Here is a 20,111-nt window from a genome sequence, read left to right on the forward strand (position 1 = left end):
TGGAGGAGCAGCGGCTCTACTCCGAGCTCCCCCCGTGTGACCGAGCTCCTCACCTTATCTCTAAGGGAGCGCCCAGCCACACGGCGGAGGAAACTCATTTCGACCGCTTGTATCCGCGATCTTGTTCTTTCGGTCACTACCCAAAGCTCATGACCATAGGTGAGGGTAGGAACGTAGACCGACCGGTAAATAGAGAGCTTTGCCTTTCGGCTCAGCTCCCTCTTCACCACAACAGTCAGATGCAGCGACTGCATCACTGCAGCTGCTGAACCGATCCGCCTGTCGATCTCACGCTCCATCCTTCCCTCACTCGTGAACAAGACCCCGAGATACTTGAACTCCTCCACTTGGGGCAAGGACACCCCACCCACCCGGAGAGGGCAAGCTACCTTTTTCCGGTCGAGAACCATGGCCTCGGATTTGGAGGTGCTGATTCTCATCCCAGCCGCTTCACACTCGGCTGCAAACCGTCCCAGTGCATGTTGCAAGTCCGGGTTTGATGGAGCCATCAGGACAACATCGTCTGCAAACAGCAGAGCTGAGATCCTGTGGTCCCCAAACCGGACACCCTCCGACCCCCGACTGCGCCTAGAAATTCTGTCCATAAAAATTATGAACAGAACCGGTGACAAAGGGCAGCCCTGGCGGAGTCCAACATGCACTGGGAACAGGTCTGACTTACTGCCGGCAATGCGAACACAGCTCCTGCTCCGGTCATACAGGGACCGGACAGCCCTGAGCAAAGGGCCCCGGACCCCGTACTCCCGAAGCACCCCCCAAAGGACACCCCGAGGGACACGGTCGAAAGCCTTCTCCAGATCCACAAAGCACATGTGGACTGGTTGGGCAAACTCCCATGAACCCTCGAGCACCCGATGGAGGGTATAGAGCTGGTCCAGTGTTCCACGACCGGGACGAAAACCACTCTGCTCCTCCTGAATCCCAGGTTCGACTATCGGTCGGATTCTCCTCTCCAGTACCTTGGAATAGACCTTACCTGGGAGGCTGAGGAGTGTGATCCCTCTGTAGTTGGAACACACCCTCCGGTCCCCCTTCTTGAACAGAGGGACCACCACCCCGGTCTGCCAGTCCAGAGGCACGGTCCCCGAACGCCACGCGATGTTGCAGAGACGTGTCAACCAAGACAGTCCTACAACATCCAGATACTTTAGGTACTCAGGGCGGATCTCATCCATCCCCGGAGCCCTGCCACCGAGGAGTTTGCGAACAACCTCAGTGACTTCAGCTTGGGTGATGGATGAGCCAGCCTCCGAGTCCTCAGTCTCTGCTTCCTCTTCGGAAGACGTGACTGAGGGATTAAGGAGATCCTCAAAGTATTCCTTCCACCGTCCGACGACATCCCCAGTCGAGGTCAGCAGGCCTCCACCCGCACCGTAAACGGTGTTGGTGAGACACTGCTTCCCCCTCCTGAGGCGCCGGACGGTTTGCCAGAATTTCTTCGGTGCCGACCGATAGTCCTCCTCCATGGCCTCCCCGAACTCCTCCCAGGCCCGGGTTTTTGCCTCTGCGACAGCACGAGCCGCGGCTCGCTTGGCCTGCCGATACCCCTCGATGACCTCCGGAGACCTACAAGCCAGAGTGGCCTGATAGGCCTCCTTCTTCAGTCTGACGGCATCCCTTACTTCCGGTGTCCACCACCGGGTTCGGGGGTTGCCGCCACGACAGGCACCGGAGACCTTGCGACCACAGCTCCGAGCAGCCGCATCAACAATGGAGGCGGAGAACATGGTCCACTCGGACTCAATGTCCCCAGCCTCCCCCGGGACATGGGAGAAGCTCTCCCGGAGGTGCGAGTTGAATACCCTACTGACAGAGAGCTCCACTAGACGTTCCCAACAGACCCTCACAATGCGCTTGGGTCTGCCAAGTCTGTCCGGCTTCCTCCTCCGCCAGCGGATCCAACTCACCACCAGGTGGTGATCGGTTGACAACTCTGCCCCTCTCCTCACCCGAGTGTCCAAGACACGCGGCCGGAGGTCTGATGACACGACAACAAAGTCGATCATTGACCTCCGGCCTAGGGTGTCCTGGTGCCATGTGCACTGATGAACACCCTTGTGCTTGAACATGGTGTTCGTTATGGACAATCCGTGGCTAGCACAGAAGTCCAATAACTGAACACCGCTTGGGTTCAGATCGGGGAAGCCGTTCTTCCCGATCACCCCTCTCCAGGTGTCACTGTCATTGCCCACGTGGGCGTTGAAGTCCCCCAGTAGAACAACGGAGTCCCCGGTCGGTGCACTGTCCAGTACTCCTCCCAAGGACTCCAAGAAGGCCGGGTACTCTGCACTGCTGTTCGGCCCGTAGGCCGCCACAACAGTGAGAGACCTGTCCCCCACTCGAAGGCGAAGGGACGCGACCCTCTCGTTCACCGGGGTAAACTCCAACACGTGGCGGCTGAGCTGAGGGGCTATCAGCAAGCCCACACCAGCCCGCCGCCTCTCCCCGCGGGCAACACCAGAGAAGTGGAGTGTCCAGCCCCTCTCGAGGAGATGGGTTCCAGAGCCCAAACTGTGCGTGGAGGTGAGGCCGACTATATCTAGTCGGTATCGCTCAACCTCCCGCACAAGCTCAGGCTCTTTCCCCCCCAGCGAGGTGACATTCCATGTCCCCAGAGTTAGTCTCTGTGTCTGGAGATCTGGTCGCCAAGGCCCCTGCCGTCGACTGCCGCCCAGATCTCTCTGCACCGGCCCCTTATGGATCCTCCTGCGGGTGGTGGGCCCACGGGAGGGCGGCCCCACGTCGCTCTTTTGGGCTTTTCCCGGCCGGGCCCCGTGGGGTAAGACCCGGCCACCAGGCGCTCGCCATGGAGCACCCATCCCAGGCCTGGCTCCAGGATGGGGCCCCGGTGACGCCGATCCGGGCGACGTAAACTGCCTTGTTCGTGTTGTCATCATAGGGGGCTTCTGAACCGATCTTTGTCTGACCCGTCACCTTGGACCTGTTTACCTTGGGAGACCCTACCAGGGGCATGAAGCCCCCGACAACATAGCTCCCGGGATCATTCGGGCACTCAAACCCCTCCACCACGTTAAGGTGTCGGTTCAAGGAGAGGACAAACAGGAAGTAAAACTATAAACCTAAACAAACAGGAAGTAAAACTATAAACCTAAAAAACAAGCTATTCTGGGACACATTTTTTGTAGTCACTTTTAGCCAAATTTAAAATACATCAATCTTAACTGCATTTTAGCTCAATGAGGAGTCCGGCCTGTAGGGGGCACTTTAAGTATTGCTGCAGCAGCTTCTTTCCGCAGAGTAGATTTGGCTATTGAGTCTTTCTCTCGGACCCCGTGGCGGCTCTTGGCCCGGGTTACGCCCCCTGTGGGATCGGCCGCGGCGCTGCGCTCCACTGCACTTTTTACAAGCCACAATTGAAAATGCGACGCTACGTTCTCATTCTTGTCCGGGAGCCAAAGCTCTCTCTAAACCCTGTGCGCTCTCGCTCAGATGTACTGCCTGCACTCTCCCGCCTTCCTCCTCGTACCAATGATTTGTTATTACTCACTTTAATTGGTCAGATTAAAATCAATTCGGCCCCAAAAGAACGGCGAGGGACCATTAATCATTAGGCCATGGTAGCGTCCGTAGCGTTAGCCGATGTGTAGCATGTAGAAAGCGGCGGAGCGATCGATCACCGAAATGCCCATGAATCTTCCTGTCAGGTTAAAACGGTATTTACTCTGCGAAAAGTGAAGTGGAGCGGCTAACTGGATATACCCTTGACCTTTCGGCGTTAGCGGCGGCGCTAGCGTCTTAAATTATCAATGAGGGAGGACTGAGCGTCGCTGTTAGCCGGACAGAATGCAGAACAACACGCTAATGGACTCGCCAAGAAAGTTAGGCTGCACTGTAAAAAGACATGTCAGAATTAGTTACTTGAACTCTTTATTTGAATAGTTTGGACTAGTTTGTGTTTACTGGATATAACTTATGTTTTAATTCATTGCTTTCTTATGTCATCAGTTTTACTCAAAAATTTTTAATATTCTTGCTCTATGTGACGAGGAGGGTCGCCGTGCTTTTTTCATTTCGATGCTTTGCTTTGCCTGGAATTGACTTGAACTCCTGCACCTGGAGGTGTTGCTCTGCTGCAGGTCCTGGTTTGATGAAGCCATCAGACCAAACAGCAGAGATGAGACCCTGTGGTCCCCAAACCGGACCCCCTTCGACCCCCTTCGACCCCCTTCGACCTGCCCCGACAGTCAAGGACTGACATTGTAATGACAAAAGAAGATGGAAACAAATCACATCCAGACTCAGCTTGAAATGGACAAATGTAACAGACTTTGGACTGGGTGGGACCACTATTTGAAGTTGGGTTTTTGGGTGGGAAAAAATATAATAAATTAGATATGTTTTTTTGTATTATATTTTTGAATGTATTACCTGAACATCAAGGCACATTTGTTGTTTGCAAAAATATAATCTAATTTATAAAATGAAGTTTTCATTTCTGTTCGACCCAAACACCTGGACATCCTTCTTCTCAGTCATGAGATGATGGTAAACTGACTCATCAGAGTTGGTGTGAAAACGTTTGCCTCTGAGCGGTGGAACAGGACGGATGTTACAGGAGGTGATTAGCCGCTCTTTGTGGTTATTACTCATTCCTCTGATTTATTGGCTTAGTAAATGGCCTGAAGTCTGCTCGTCGCTCTAAAGCGGTGTCACCTTGGACTGAACATCCGCAGTTTTTAAGCTCGGCGCGATCAGGACGCTCGGGGCTCAGTCCTTCTGTAAACTCGCTAACGTGCTCGGCCCCTCTCTAAACTCGCTCATGTGCTCGGCCCTTCTGTAAACTCTAACGTGCTCGGCCCTTCTGTAAACTCTAACGTGCTCGGCCCTTCTGTAAACTCTAACGTGCTCGGCCCTTCTGTAAACTCTAACGTGCTCGGCCCTTCTGTAAACTCTAACGTGCTCGGCCCTTCTGTAAACTCTAACGTGCTCGGCCCTTCTGTAAACTCTAACGTGCTCGGCCCTTCTGTAAACTATCTAATGTGCTCGCCCTTAATCCTTCCGTCTGTGCTTTCTGTGCGGCCCCATCTTTTCATCTCCCGTGTTCATAACGCGCTCGAGCGGCCCTGAACTCAAAATCCCCGCTCTGGTTCTTTATGAATACAGGAACTTTCGGTTGAAGTGCTTTTAAAACGTTTCCGTGACGACCTACAAAGAAGGCTCTTTCACCGTTTCCCTTTTCAGAGTTGTCCTTATTATCCACAGCCTGCGCCGCCAGAACGATGCGTGTCTCTCTGAGTCTCGCTGAGGGCGGTCGTGAAGAGGACGTAACGTTGTGGCGAATGCTTGAATCTGATTGGTCAAAGCGTCAAAGCAGCGAAACAGGCCGAGAAATCAGACTCGTTAAATCCAGTCAGAGAAAAGCGCAGACTTCTTCCTCGTCCTCAAACACACAAAGCGCTTCTATGTTCACGTTTTTACACAACAAAATAGTCCTTAAATCTGCTAAAACAGGCCAAAGTCTGTGTTTGTTTAGGTTTGTCCTTTTGACTCCGTCCCACCCACAATGCTGCGCTGTGATTGGTCGAGTGATGATCTTTGTCAAATCTGATTTATAAAGGAAAGTTTATCCGACCAAAAACATCAGATTAATGATTATTATTGAGAGTGTAATTGAGTTAAAATGACTCAATGTGTTTTTCTAAATTTTTATGAAAAATGTTTTTCATATTTATCTTATTTTTTTTATTTTTTTACTATTGTGACTTAAATAATCTCAATTATCAATGTACTGATTAAGAAATGGGAGACATAATTTACACACAAACTACACGAAATGTACACATCTTTACAACTCTTTCAGCATTCATTCAGCAGAATATATATTATATTATTATATATTATATCATATTATATATTATATATAACAGTATATTTATGTGTCAATGATCAAAATAATCACTGTTCAGTTTTGGCCTTGCGTTCAACAGGAACAACAGTGATGTCATTTCCTTGTATGACATCATGATTTTACAACCAGGAAGCAAAGATGTAAACATAAACAACTGCCAAACTAGAACTGTAGAAGTAGTAGTAATTGTAGTAGTATTAGTAGTAGTAGTAGTAGTAGTAGTAGTAGCAGTAGTGGTAGCAGTAGTGGTAGCAGCAGTGGTAGCAGCAGTTGTAGTTGCAGTAGTAGTTGCAGTAGTAGTAGTAGTAGTAGTAGTAGTAGTAGTAGTAGCAGTAGTGGTAGCAGTAGTGGTAGCAGCAGTTGTAGTTGCAGTAGTAGTTGCAGTAGTAGTAGTAGTAGTAGTAGTAGTAGTAGTAGTAGTAGTAGTAGTAGTAGTAGTAGTAGTAGCAGTAGCAGTAGTGGTAGCAGCAGTTGTAGTTGCAGTAGTAGTTGCAGTAGTAGTTGTAGTAGTGTAAAATAGAAAAGAAAGTACAAAAATATCACTTTATCCTCTTTATTTTATAGATTACACTGTAAGTTTGTGTTTTGTTGCACTCTCAGAGACGATATAAAGGGAAATTGCAATATAATACTTTTGTTGTTGATGAATCTCAGGTCTAACTGTCCCCAGTGCTTCACGACGCTAATCAAACTGTTGACAGAAGTGTATTATGCATCTGTGTCAGTCCTCCAAACTCCTCCACGTGAACATAATAAGATAAAGTGGCATTGCTCCATCGTGGACCTCCTCTTGGACCTCCTCGTGACAAAGTCCTCGTGACAAAGTCCTTGTGAGCAGCTGCTGTCTAATTAACACCAGTGGGTTCCATTCAAACCAAGCCTCTTCACAAATCTCCTCTCAGCATCTGTAATTATTCAAATCTATTTTTGGCTCTCTGCAGCTAAGGAAGAAGAGGTTGTTTTTGTAAGCGCCGTACAGTAAGTTACAATAAACCTACAAATGACACAGTAAGTTACAATAAACCTACAAATGACACTGTAAATTACAATAAACCTACAAATGACACTGTAAATTACAATAAAACTACAAATGACACTGTAAATTACAATAAACCTACAAATGACACTGTAAATTACAATAAAACTACAAATGACACTGTAAATTACAATAAACCTACAAATGAAACTGTAAATTACAATAAAACTACAAATGACACTGTAAATTACAATAAACCTACAAATGAAACTGTAAATTACAATAAAACTACAAATGACACTGTAAATTACAATAAACCTACAAATGACACTGTAAATTACAATAAAACTACAAATGACACTGTAAATTACAATAAACCTACAAATGACACAAATATCATAGTTTCAACATTTAAACTGCTGTGTGTGAATGTCTGAGAAAACAGATGAATGTAAAATAAAATAGCAAAATAGCACTGACCCTCCTAACCCTAACTCTAAATAATAATATATGATACAATAAATACATTAAATAAATTAAATACATTAAATAAATTAAATACATTCAATAAATTTGATACATTAAATACATTTAATAAATTGAATACATAAAATAAAATAATTAAAATAAATAAAATAAATAAAATAAATAAAATAAATAAAATAAATAAAATAAATAAAATAAATAAAATAAATAAAATTAAATAAAATTAAATAAAATAAATACAATTATGTTTTTAGTTTATTGTATAATATTACTTATTTTGACATACACATTCTGTTTTCAATTAAGATATATTAGATATACCATAGAATTACATCTCCCAATCCCCTCTTTGGGAACCACCTGTGGTCAGTCACTAAGTAAATACAGGTTGTAAACATTTGTACTTAACTTAACTCATATTTTAGAGTACTTATTACCTCGACGCCAATACATTTGAAATATAATATGATATAATACTTTCTACTCTACTGCAGTTCTAAAAAAAACGATCCAAGTAGAATAGTAGAAAAAGCTTCAGTTGTAGTCATCTGGACTCAGTTAGAAAAAATAGACGTTTCAACTCTCATCCAAGAGTCATTGTCAATAAAAGAATTTAGATCGAGAACTCCGATATTAATACTGTTCTGTGGTAAGACCCGCCCATTGGGAGGAGCCTTCCTGAAGTAGAAAGAATTGTTTGTTTCAACAGAAACTCCCCCTTGCATCTACCGAGCTAGCCTATTCAGAATTTTAATGGGCTATTAGAATCCTCTTTGTCTTTGTGAGACCCTGGCTCAACCACCCTGAGTACCTGATTAGCATATAAATGTCCTGGTCCTGGTCCTCTACCTTTCCAGGGGTTCAGTATCCCATTATAGATACCAGGGAGATTGAATCTTAGCCCTCCATTCCTGTTCAAAGAAGGTCTTTCTTTTTTAACAAAAATAGCTTCCTTAACTCCTCTTTCAAACCATCTTTTCTCCCTGCTTAAAACCTTCACCTTACCGTCTTCAAACGAGTGATTAGAGGCTTCAAGATGGAGATGCACGGCACTCTGAGGTCCTGAACTTGTATTTCTTCTGTGCTGATAAAGCCTCTTGTGTAGAGGCTGTTTCGTCTCACCTATGTAACGTTCTTTACAGCTTTCTTCACTGCATTGGATCGAATAAACTACATTGCTCTGTTTTTGAGTCGGCAACTTGTCCTTAGCGTGAACCAGTTTTTGTCTTAAAGTGTTTCCTGGTTTAAAATAAACAGGGACTTCGTGTTGTCTAAAAAAATCTCTGCAGTTTTTCCGACAGGCCAGACACATAAGGGATAGAAACACCCATGAATCTGTCTGTAAAATTGTCCCCGGAATTGAAAGTAAGTGGTGTTCAGACAGATGTCCAACAGTTTACATATGTGTTCAGGTGTCAGTTTGGTCCTTTCCTGTAGGGTGGTGTCTTCCTGCAGTCTGATCCTCACCGCTGCTACTGCATCAGTGGTCGGGATGCAGGTGAACAGGGACACAACATCATATGAAACCATGAGGTCATCTGGGTCCAGTTGGAGATGTTTCACTTTATCCACAAAGTTGTGCGTGTTTTCCACATGATGTTCCGAATTCCCCACAAGTGGAGCCAATATAGTTGTTAAATGCTTGGCCACATTGTAAGTGATGGAATCTGTGCTGCACACTATGGGTCTGAGTGGAACCTCCTTTTTGTGTATTTTTGGAAGGCCATAAATGCAAGGCATGGCTTCACCAGGATACAGTCTGTAATACAGAGGCCGGTCTATCGCTTCCTCTTTTTCCAGCCTATGTAAACAGTCTATCACTTTCTTCTTGTAGCCACTGGTCGGATCTCTTTTCAAGCGCTCGTATGTGGTCGTGTCCTCGAGGAGGGTGTGGACTTTGGCTTCGTAATCAGCTGCGTTGAGAATCACAGTGCACGTCCCTTGTCTGCTGGGAGGATGTTGATGCTATGATCTTTTTCTAGTGCTGAAAGTGCTTTTCTCTCTTCAGATGTGATATTTGAAGGCGGTGGTTTGGCACTCTTCAGGGTCGCTGTGACACGTAACCTCAGGTCTGCAGCCTCCGTTTCAGTAATTTTGTTGTTCCTAATTGCCGTTTCAGTGGCTGTGATGTAGTCCTCTGTAGGGATGTGTTTAGAGGTGACCGAAAAGTTGAGCCCTTTAGAGAACGTTACATAGGTGAGACGAAACAGCCTCTACACAAGAGGCTCTATCAGCACAGAAGAAATACAAGTTCAGGACCTCAGAGTGCCGTGCATCTCCATCTTGAAGCCTCTAATCACTCGTTTGAAGACGGTGAGGTGAAGGTTTTAAGCAGGGAGAAAAGAAGGTTTGAAAGAGGAGTCAAGGAAGCTATTTTTGTTAAAAAAGAAAGACCTTCTTTAAACAGAAATGGAGGGCTAAGGTTTAATCTTCCTGTTATTTATAATGGGATACTGAACCCCTGGAAAGGTAGAGGACCAGGACAAGGACATTTAGATGCTAATCAGGTACTCAGGGTGGTTGAGCCAGGGTCTCACAAAGACAAAGAGGATTCTAATAGCCCATTAAAATTCTGAATAGTCTAGCTCGGTAGATACAAGGGGGGAGTTTCTGTTGAAACAAACAACTCTTTCTACTTCAGGAAGGCTCCTCCCAATGGGTGGGTCTTACCACAGAACAGTATTAATATCGGAGTTCTCCATCTAAATTCTTTTATTGACAATGACTCTTGGATGAGAGTTGAAACGTCTATTTTTTCTAACTGAGTCCAGATGACTACAACTGAAGCTTTTTCTACTATGGAACACGCCTGGACGAATGAGGGATTACACCGACACGGTCCAAGTAGAAAGTACTTTGTGGAAGCCTTTTATGACGCTGCAGACTTCCTTGTGGCTTGGCTTTACTCGGTTGTCAGGGCTTATTATCTGTTAATTATTATTCTTGCTTTACGTTATGAGATAGGAAACATATCCTATAAAATATATAATCCAACAGAGTTCTCCAACTTACCCATATTAACCAAATATGTTTCTTGTATTTCTTAACTCATCTTGAACAACATTTATGTCGTTTTACAGGACTGAACATTTCGTCTTTAGAAATAAACAGCATTTTATTATTTTTGATGCCGCAAAATTATCCTTCACTTAAATATTATTATTTAATTTTTTTGAATATATATATACTTTGAATAGGTAACTAATTTTACTAACACTACAGTACTTAAGCTGGACTGAGCCACAGTAATATTTGACCAGGTGTTTCTGTACTTTTACTAATGAAATGCAGTACTTTGACCACTGTGCACCATTAATATGAACTTCATCCCCTCAGACAAGTACAAAGTGTATTTCCCGGGCTGTTCCTTCAGTGTTTGCCGTTCTGCCGCAGAATGTAAAAAGCAATAAGCCCCGACAAGGACAGAGGAGGCGGCTCTAATGCGCTCGCAGCGTTCTTTAATATCAGATGGAAATATGCGCTCGTCCCAGGGGCCACTTTTGTTTTGTTTTACGAGGCTCCGGCACAACTGCAAACTTTGCAAGTGCTGGCGTTTGTACGTGTCCGGTGTTATCAGGCGCAGACGGGAGCGCTGCACGGGTACACTCAGGGTACGCCACTCAGGGTACGCCGCTCAGGGTACGCCACTCAGGGTACGCCGCTCAGGGTACGCCGCTCAGGGTACGCCGCTCTGGTTACGCCGCTCAGGGTACGCCGCAGGGTACACTGTGCCTATGACAGGTTTTTACAACTTTATTGACTTTATTTAATGTATTTATACCTGTTGTACATATAAATGGAAATGGAAAGTGTGGAGATTATTATAATTATTTGTTATTTTATTGGGATTAAAAGGATTCTGGGATGAAATGAGAGCTTATTTGTATCTCTCTGTGTATTTTTTTACATACATATACCTTGATTACCAGTGCTTTTTTATATAAATAGTGATGAAAGTTTTCTAATGATTAAACCCTGTGAGTGCTGTGCTCATTCGCGTGTCTGATCCTGGAGATACTTTACAGTTTCGCGCTTCTAAACGCACGATAACGTTTGGATCGATCCGTTTTCGCCTCATTTCTAACACTTGTCTCTCTTTTATCTTGCAGCTCCCATCAACCCTCACCTGAGTAAGTACCTCCCGTGCACGCTCCTCCGATTCACCTTCGCCGCCGCAGCGCCCCCCTATCGCTCACCCGCCGCCACTGCGCACCGGGAGGCCTGCTCAGAGACGCATTACACGCTTTATCAGGGCAAAACGTGGCATGAAATGAGACTAAACCAGGGCTAAAATGACACAGAACTATGGATACGTTTATATCTATATATATTTAAATGCATATAATACTCTTTACAATCACTCACACGTCACAGTAAAGATTCGAAACATGGCGATTATGATCAGATTTGAGCAGGACATCGACGAACAATAAAAATGATGTTTAGTTGGATATATTTGTTTGTTATTAACACAACAAGGAATTACAAATGCTATCATTAGGAAAGGTGGTGGGATTAAACATTTATTATTCCTCCCACTGCCTTTTGCACGCGTAAACTTGACTTGTGACTGTTCTTACGGCGTCGTTATTTGTGCCATGACTCATTAATTCGCTCGTTAATTGCGCGCCATCAATTGTTGTTGTTTGCCTGCTCAAATGTATTCTTTATTTACCAGCCTCTGCATGCTTAAAAATGTTAATTGTTACCTTGAGATCCCGCTCGAGTCATTGTTTGGCCGCGGCACGTTGCAGTGTGTTTATTTGTCTGTATTTCCGTGGCAACAAACATCCTAATCACCGACATCATTATCAAATCCCAGCGGGAACTTTACCTGCAGATCTCTCCTTTCCGAGCGCGTCTTTAGCCGAGCTCGCGGAGGCGGAGCCCGGCGTGTTTGCAAGGGCCAATTGAAACGAGGCTAGCAGAGTTATCTGACCGGCCCCTGTGCGAGCGGGCATCACCCCGCCGCCCGCCCACGCTCCGCCTCCTCTGGGCTCCGCGTTAGCGCCGTTACCTGCTGCTCTCAAGGTCGCCGCTCCAGAGCGCTCGCAGCTACATTTTAATAAATCAATGAATATTTAGCAGAACACATGGCTTCTTGTTTGACTGTTTCTGTGAAGTATTGTGTTTTTGTGGTATTGTCTAACAGCGCTGTGACCTGCGGGCAGAAAGGAATATATGAGTTAGAAAGTAAATATACAGATACAGAAGTACATGGAGTGTCATGTTCCACTGTGGAATAATAAAGTGTCAACGCTGCCTTTCCCTCCACCAGTAAGAATCAAGAGTGATTTTAAAATCAAGTCGTTTGACTGCCATCTGAAAGTCATTTTCAATCTGAAGGCACAACTCTGAGCAAGATTAGCCCTGCCCCTAAGGGAGGAGTCAAGCTGAAACTGCTCAGGGGTCTCATTTCTCGGGATTTTCCACGTTAAGTTTGGGGTTTATAAAAAGACGACTTGGCGTGTGTTTGTGCGCTTGAGTCCACAAACTGCAGTGTGAGTCTGAGACGAGGCAGAAGGAGATCTGCCTCAGAGAGAAGGAGATCTGCCTCAAAGAAAAGGAGATCTGCCTCAGAGAGAAGGAGATCTGCCTCAAAGAAAAGGAGATCTGCCTCAGAGAGAAGGAGATCTGCCTCAAAGAAAAGGAGATCTGCCTCAGTGAGAAGGAGATCCGCCTCAGAGAGAAGGATCCAGTTAGAGGAGGTTTGTGTTTAGTGCCCAAAGCGTTCAGAGCCCTTTACTATGACTCCTTTAATCACAACTGCTGCTGAGGGGGATGAGGAGGTGTTTAGTGTTCATCATTGTGTTGTGTCTTTTCACTGCTCATGAAGTTGGGACAATCTGGCTCCTCAGGCCAGTGCCTTCAGATTGAAAATTACTTCCCGTTGGAAGTCAAGATGTTGAAAAAGCAATTCCAAAAAAGTGTCCAGATGACTTCTCATGAAAGTTCTTACTCCTACTTTCATTCACCTGCTTGTCTCCATAGAGATAGATAAGTTTAATATATTTTTATATATAAATATAAATAAGACTTTATTAGAGCCATTTGTTGTCATGGATGAGATGAAGGTCTCGACGCGGCTGCTCTCCTTCTCTTCTCTCCTCCTTCTCTCCATCTCTTCCCCTCCGTGCATCGCTCTTGTCTGTTACTAAATCCAGAGGCGACCTCTCACTACTCCACAATTACTCTTTTTTCCCCTCAAAGTTTCATTTGTGCTGTGCACACTTGAGTGGTTTATAAAATGCACCCGCGGGCCCCCGGGAGCCCCCACGGCGACGGGAGGTGACTTAGGGTGCCCACCTCTGCACCCACTCGTACAAGATGGAGTGTGATGGAGGAGAGGCTAGGCGTGTCAATTTACCAAACTGATTGCATGAGACGCAACATTCAAGGACGATGGGCTCATTTTTCCTGCAGCTAAAAGACTCCATTCTTCACATTTTCCTCTGTACTTTGTCTAACGAGGACCAGATAATCATTAAATATCCGCACAATGAACGAGTACAAGTGTCTGCTGCTGTTTGTCACTGGTTTGAAGGGGTTTGCTGAGAGGGTTAGAAAGCGAATACTTGGATAATGCAAAATACTTTAAACATGATCATGAGTTTTCAGTTTAATGGAGGCGACTGCAGCAAAAGGAAACAGTCTGTGATCAACGTTCAATCTAAATGCTAATGGTTTAAACTACAACAACTTTGAATGTCCGCGGCACGTCAGTTAGTTTGGTTTTATTTATTTTATTTGTTTTAAGACAAAGGAAAATAAAAATGCTTACAATTTATATAAGTATAGTTTTTGGTAAATGATGCGGTACATAAATAGATAACATGACAATTCCTGTAAAACATTTAATTTAAAAACTATTGTGAAGTCAGAATATCTGTCTTAAAAACTGCCTCGTCTGTTTTAAATCAACAAATTATGTAAGATGCTATTTCCTTTTCTTTCTTTTTTTTCTTTTTTATTTGCATTTTGAGAAAACAGCCTGAAGTTAGAATGTCCTTCCTTAGAGTTTAATGAATAGAATAATAAAACATATTTATTTTATTTATTTTATTTATTTTATTTATTTTATTTATTTTATTTATTTTATTTATTTTATTTATTTTATTTATTTTATTTATTTTATTTATTTTTAATACAATTATTTCTTGATATATTTTTTTATTTTGTTTCCAAGGGCAAACTTCTATCTCATGAGCCCAAACTAACCAAAACCTCCACAAAAATGAAGAAAAAATAGTTTTTCCTTTGTTCAAATTCATTATATTAATCATCACAATACGCCCAATATAATTGAGTGATATCTGATCAAAATACACACTCTCACTGCCATCAAACCCCCCGTCCCACCAAAGGGTCTTTATGGGCCCCACAGGTTCAGCTCCTTCTCCGTCATCGCCATGACAATCAATCCAATCCACTTTATTTATATAGCACGATTTATACAACCAGAGGGTTCCAAAGTGCTTCACAGCAAGGAAAAAGACTACAGAGGCATAAATAGGATAAAAGTAATAAAAGAAGATATAAAAACAAAATCAAATAGAAAATTAAATCAAACAAACACACAAAAATCAATGGAATAAAAATAAACAAAATAAAATAAATAAAAAGGTGCTGCTGACAACACAAGCCTAACCGCGGGTGCTCCTGTGTGAGTCGGTGGCAGATGAACCGCTCGCTGACGTGTTCTGCAGTCACCGCGCGGTCACCTCTTTATTTAGAACACCGCGTGTGGTAATTACCGCGCCCCTGCGTCCTCCCCTGGGAAACCCCTCGCCGCGGGACGTCTCATGAATAAACAGGAACGGTCACATTCCCCCCGTCTCCGCCTCCGCTCGTGTAGAGACGCGGAAAACGAGAGCTGCGCCGGAAAAACGAAACTGTTCCTTATCAGAGCGCAATCATGTGGCGTTTAGTTTAGTTTGGTTTAGTTGAGTTTAAATTAGTTCAGTTTAATTTCATTTAGTTTAGTTTAGTTTGATCCCGTTAAAGCCGCACTGTGTAACTTCTGTGGTGGAAGGTCGGAGCGCTTATTACTTTGATTGGAATGTTCTTGTTTTTAATGCAAAAAAAGAGAAAAACATGAAAAACATGCATTCTTACTGTGAGCGGGAAAGGCCTCTCCACAGATCTAACCCTAACCTGGGTCATCTGCTGCGGAACATGGCGCTAAGCAAAGTTTTTTTTATTAATATTACAGGTACCAACAAAAATATGCTAGTGGAAGAAAAGTGATGTATTTAATTCACTGGCTGCGCTTTAGCTTCAGAGATTTAACAACCTTTAATAAAGCTAAAAGAAGATTTGTAGTTGTTAGCCTCCTCTAAAGCTATATGTTAGCTATGTTAGCTATATGTTAGCTATATGTTAGCTATGTTAGCCAAGGAAACTAATTAGTGTCGGTTATTTTTTGTGCAAACGGACAAATGCTGTTTTGTTCAGTCGAAGATCAAAAATAAAGTTAAATGTGACAAAAACAGCCAAATAAAATTGCTAAAAAGGCGCTATACTGAACAAAAAATACTTCTGTTTCATCTCGCGCTCTGTCGTCTCTTTCACATGTTTGCATCTGTTTCATCTCGCGCTCTGTCGTCTCTTTCACATGTTTGCATCTGTTTCATCTCGTGCTCTGTCGTCTCTTTCACATGTTTGCATCTGTTTCATCTCGTGCTCCGTCGTCTCTTTCACATGTTTGCATCTGTTTCATCTCGCGCTCCGTCGTCTCTTTCACATGTTTGCATCTGTTTCATCTCGTGCTCCGTCGTCTCTTTCACATGTTTGCATCTGTTTCATCTCGCGCTCTGTCGTCTCTTTCACATGTTTGCATCTGTTTCATCTCGTGCTCCGTCGTCTCTTTCACATGTTTGCATCTGTTTCATCTCGCGCTCTGTCGTCTCTTTCACACGTTTGCATCTGTTTCATCTCGCGCTCCGTCGTCTCTTTCACATGTTTGCATCTGTTTCATCTCGCGCTCTGTCGTCTCTTTCACATGTTTGCATCTGTTTCATCTCGCGCTCTGTCGTCTCTTTCACATGTTTGCATCTGTTTCATCTCGCGCTCTGTCGTCTCTTTCACACGTTTGCATCTGTTTCATCTCGTGCTCTGTCGTCTCTTTCACATGTTTGCATCTGTTTCATCTCGTGCTCCGTCGTCTCTTTCACATGTTTGCATCTGTTTCATCTCGTGCTCTGTCGTCTCTTTCACATGTTTGCATCTGTTTCATCTCGTGCTCCGTCGTCTCTTTCACATGTTTGCATCTGTTTCATCTCGTGCTCCGTCGTCTCTTTCACACGTTTGCATCTGTTTCACCTCACGCTCTGTCGTCTCTTTCACACGTTTGCATCTGTTTCATCTCGTGCTCTGTCGTCTCTTTCACACGTTTGCATCTGTTTCATCTCGTGCTCTGTCGTCTCTTTCACATGTTTGCATCTGTTTCATCTCGTGCTCCGTCGTCTCTTTCACATGTTTGCATCTGTTTCATCTCGTGCTCTGTCGTCTCTTTCACACGTTTGCATCTGTTTCATCTCGTGCTCTGTCGTCTCTTTCACACGTTTGCATCTGTTTCATCTCGTGCTCTGTCGTCTCTTTCACATGTTTGCATCTGTTTCATCTCGTGCTCCGTCGTCTCTTTCACATGTTTGCATCTGTTTCATCTCGTGCTCCGTCGTCTCTTTCACATGTTTGCATCTGTTTCATCTCGTGCTCCGTCGTCTCTTTCACATGTTTGCATCTGTTTCATCTCGTGCTCCGTCGTCTCTTTCACACGTTTGCATCTGTTTCACCTCACGCTCTGTTGTAACTGATTCTCTCTGCTTTTGCTTCAGGAGAGTTCCACTGCAGCTTCGAGGACGAGCCCATCTGCATGTTCACTCAGGACAAGAACGACAATTTCGACTGGACCCGGCACAGCGCCGCCACACGAGACACCAAGTACACGCCCAACACGGGGCCCAGCGGCGACCGCACCGGCTCCAAGCAGGGTGAGCTTTATTTTGTATATGGGGGCTCTGGGTCCTCTGGGGGCTCTGGGTCCTCTGGGGGCTCTGGGTCTGCTGGGGGCTCTGGGGGCCCTCGGTCCTTTGGGTGCTCTGAGGGCTCTGGGGAACCTGGGTCCTCTGGTTCCTTTGGGTGCTCTGGGGGCCCTGGGTCCTCTGGGGGCCCTGGGGAATTTGGGTCCTCTTGGGGCTCTCGGGTCCTCTGGGGGCTCTGGGTCCTCTGGGTCTTCTGAGGGCTCTGGGGGCCCTGGGTCCTCTGGGGGCCTTGGGGGCTCTGGGTCCTCTTGGGGCTCTGGGGTCCCTGGGTCCTCTGGGGGCTCTGGGTCCTCTGGGTCCTCTGGGTCCTCTGGGTCCTCTTGGTCTTCTGGGGGCTCTGGGGGCCCTGGGTCTTCTGGGGGCCCCAGGTCCTCTGGGAACCTTGGGGGCTCTGGGTCCTCTGGGTCCTCTGGGGCTCTGGTGTCCTCTGGGGACTCTGGGGTCCTCTGGGGGCCCTGGATCCTCTGGGGCCCCTGGGGGCCCCTCTGGTTTCCCTTATCAGAATAAACGTGTACAATAGACTCTCCTCTGAGGCCAAAATGAGAGTCCATATCTTAGCTGCACTAACCTGGATAAATGAAAAGAATTAACAATGTTTGAAAAGACTAAAAAGCTCTTAAAGAAAGCTTTATTTACATCATTTTAGGATTAAACAATATATGTGTCCATCATTTTATATGTTGTTTATTGTAAATAGCTAATTTGATATAAAACTGGACCTTGACTTCTTGTGCAAAGCGGCGTCCAGTTTTATATGTATTTATTTCCCGGCACATGTGACACAGTCTAAATGCGACTTATGCAGGAAATACAATAAATAAAATAAAGACACGTTCAGACAGGAACGTTGTGTGACAAGTCTTCAAACTGAAACAACAGCAGCGTTTGAACCCCCAAACTTCCACTTGAGGTTCTTTATTTAGTGATAATATTTGCCTTATTACCCTGTAGTGTACCCCGCGGTGTACCCTGTAGTGTACCCTGTAGTGTACCCTGCAGCGTACCCTGCGGTGTACCCTGTGGTGTACCCTGTGGTGTACCCTGTGGTGTACCCTGTAGTGTACCCTGCAGTGTACCCTGCGGTGTACCCTGTGGTGTACCCTGCGGTGTACCCTGCAGTGTACCCTGCGGTGTACCCTGCGGTGTACCCTGCGGTGTACCCTGCGGTATACCCTGCAGTGTACCCTGTAGTGTACCCTGTGGTATACCCTATAGTGTACCCTGTAGTGTACCCTGTGGTGTACCCTGCAGTGTACCCTGTAGTGTACCCTGTGGTATACCCTGTAGTGTACCCTGTGGTGTACCCTGCAGTGTACCCTGTAGTGTACCCTGTGGTATACCCTGTAGTGTACCCTGTGGTGTACCCTGCAGTGTACCCTGTAGTGTACCCTGTGGTATACCCTGTAGTGTACCCTGTGGTGTACCCTGCAGTGTACCCTGTAGTGTACCCTGTGGTATACCCTGTAGTGTACCCTGTGGTGTACCCTGTAGTGTACCCTGTAGTGTACCCCACGGTGTACGTTCCCTGGTAAAGGCCTAAAGGACGTTCATTTACCGCTGCAAAAAAGCGCTCGCTCACTTCCTGCTGCCAACAAACTTTGCCACTTTCACTTCCTCGGTCTCAGCGCTCACTTCCTGCAGCCAACAGACATCGCCACGTTCAGCTCTACAAGCACACGCTGAGAGTCCGGTTTCCACGGATACATGTCTCCTCTTATCGCAGAGAGAATGCACAACTAGAGAATATAAATATGTAAATACTATACACACTATACACACTATACACACTATACACACAGCGTGGTACTGGTGTAAACCCTCAATCCCATTCATTTTAAAGGACAGCTACATAAAAACGTTCAGTCATTACTAACCCTATTTCTTTTTTTTTGTAGATTAAAACAAACGAATGGGCCTGTCACTATAACACATTTAGAAGTACAAGATATTATTCCCAATATACAATAGTATTAAAAGTACTTTGCCTCTGATACAATAACCCAATAATCCCAGTAACCACTTTTCTATAACTGCTCAAACATGATCTGCGATGGATAAATAAAAGCAGAATCAAACAAATCTCGTTACAAAAATGAGTACAAATGCCACACGTCGTCCACACGATAAAGACTGAGCCCCGGAAATACTGTTCCCGCCGTATTTTACTGAACGTAGTGACGATAGCGACAGGTCTGCGTACTTTTACACGGAAAACACGAAAAAGTACAGTTCACACTTCACAAAGTTTCTCTCAAATGAACGTGATTGGCTCTGTTCTGATGACGAGTCGCTCTAAGTGCTGTAACGTTACAACAAACATCCTCGATCGCTCATATCCTGTTGAGCGTGACCTCGTTCTGTTGCCGTTGGTTACCTAAAATCTTCAGGTTGTGCGCGCGTGGCGTTCGGTATTCGGCGCGCTCGTTTCGCTCCATATTCAGCTCCTCAATAAGTGAAGGAATAAAAGGGGGAATGGGATTTGAGAGGGGTCGGGGGGGGACTTCGGGGGGGTTTCGGCGAAGGGCGCCGTCTCCGTGTTCGCCGGAGGCTCCGCCAGTAAATAATGCAACGCCTCTAATCGCCTAATGGTCTCCGAACGTCCGGCATTTCATTACGCTCGCCATCGCTCGCCATCGCGCAATTATCCGATCTGTTCCGTGAGATTCTCTCTGGAGAGAAGCACTGCAAAAAGGAAAACGCGGCGAAGAATTCTGAA

General features: G+C 45.2%; 1 protein-coding gene across 1 annotated transcript in view; it reads left to right on the forward strand.

Moving 5' to 3' along the window:
* Positions 1 to 20,111, forward strand: part of mdga2a (MAM domain containing glycosylphosphatidylinositol anchor 2a) — a 338,648-nt gene that overhangs the window by 289,333 nt on the left and 29,204 nt on the right. The window contains exons 13-14 of the mRNA XM_072449239.1: positions 11,462 to 11,482; positions 17,189 to 17,344. Of these exons, the coding sequence (XP_072305340.1) occupies positions 11,462 to 11,482; positions 17,189 to 17,344 (177 nt within the window). The remainder of the gene's footprint in view (positions 1 to 11,461; positions 11,483 to 17,188; positions 17,345 to 20,111) is intronic.

Source organism: Eucyclogobius newberryi, unplaced genomic scaffold (genome assembly GCF_026437365.1).
Source record: "Eucyclogobius newberryi isolate DKJ021-1_F unplaced genomic scaffold, fEucNew1.0.hap1 SCAF_1, whole genome shotgun sequence".
Classification (NCBI taxonomy): Eukaryota; Metazoa; Chordata; class Actinopteri; order Gobiiformes; family Gobiidae; genus Eucyclogobius; species Eucyclogobius newberryi.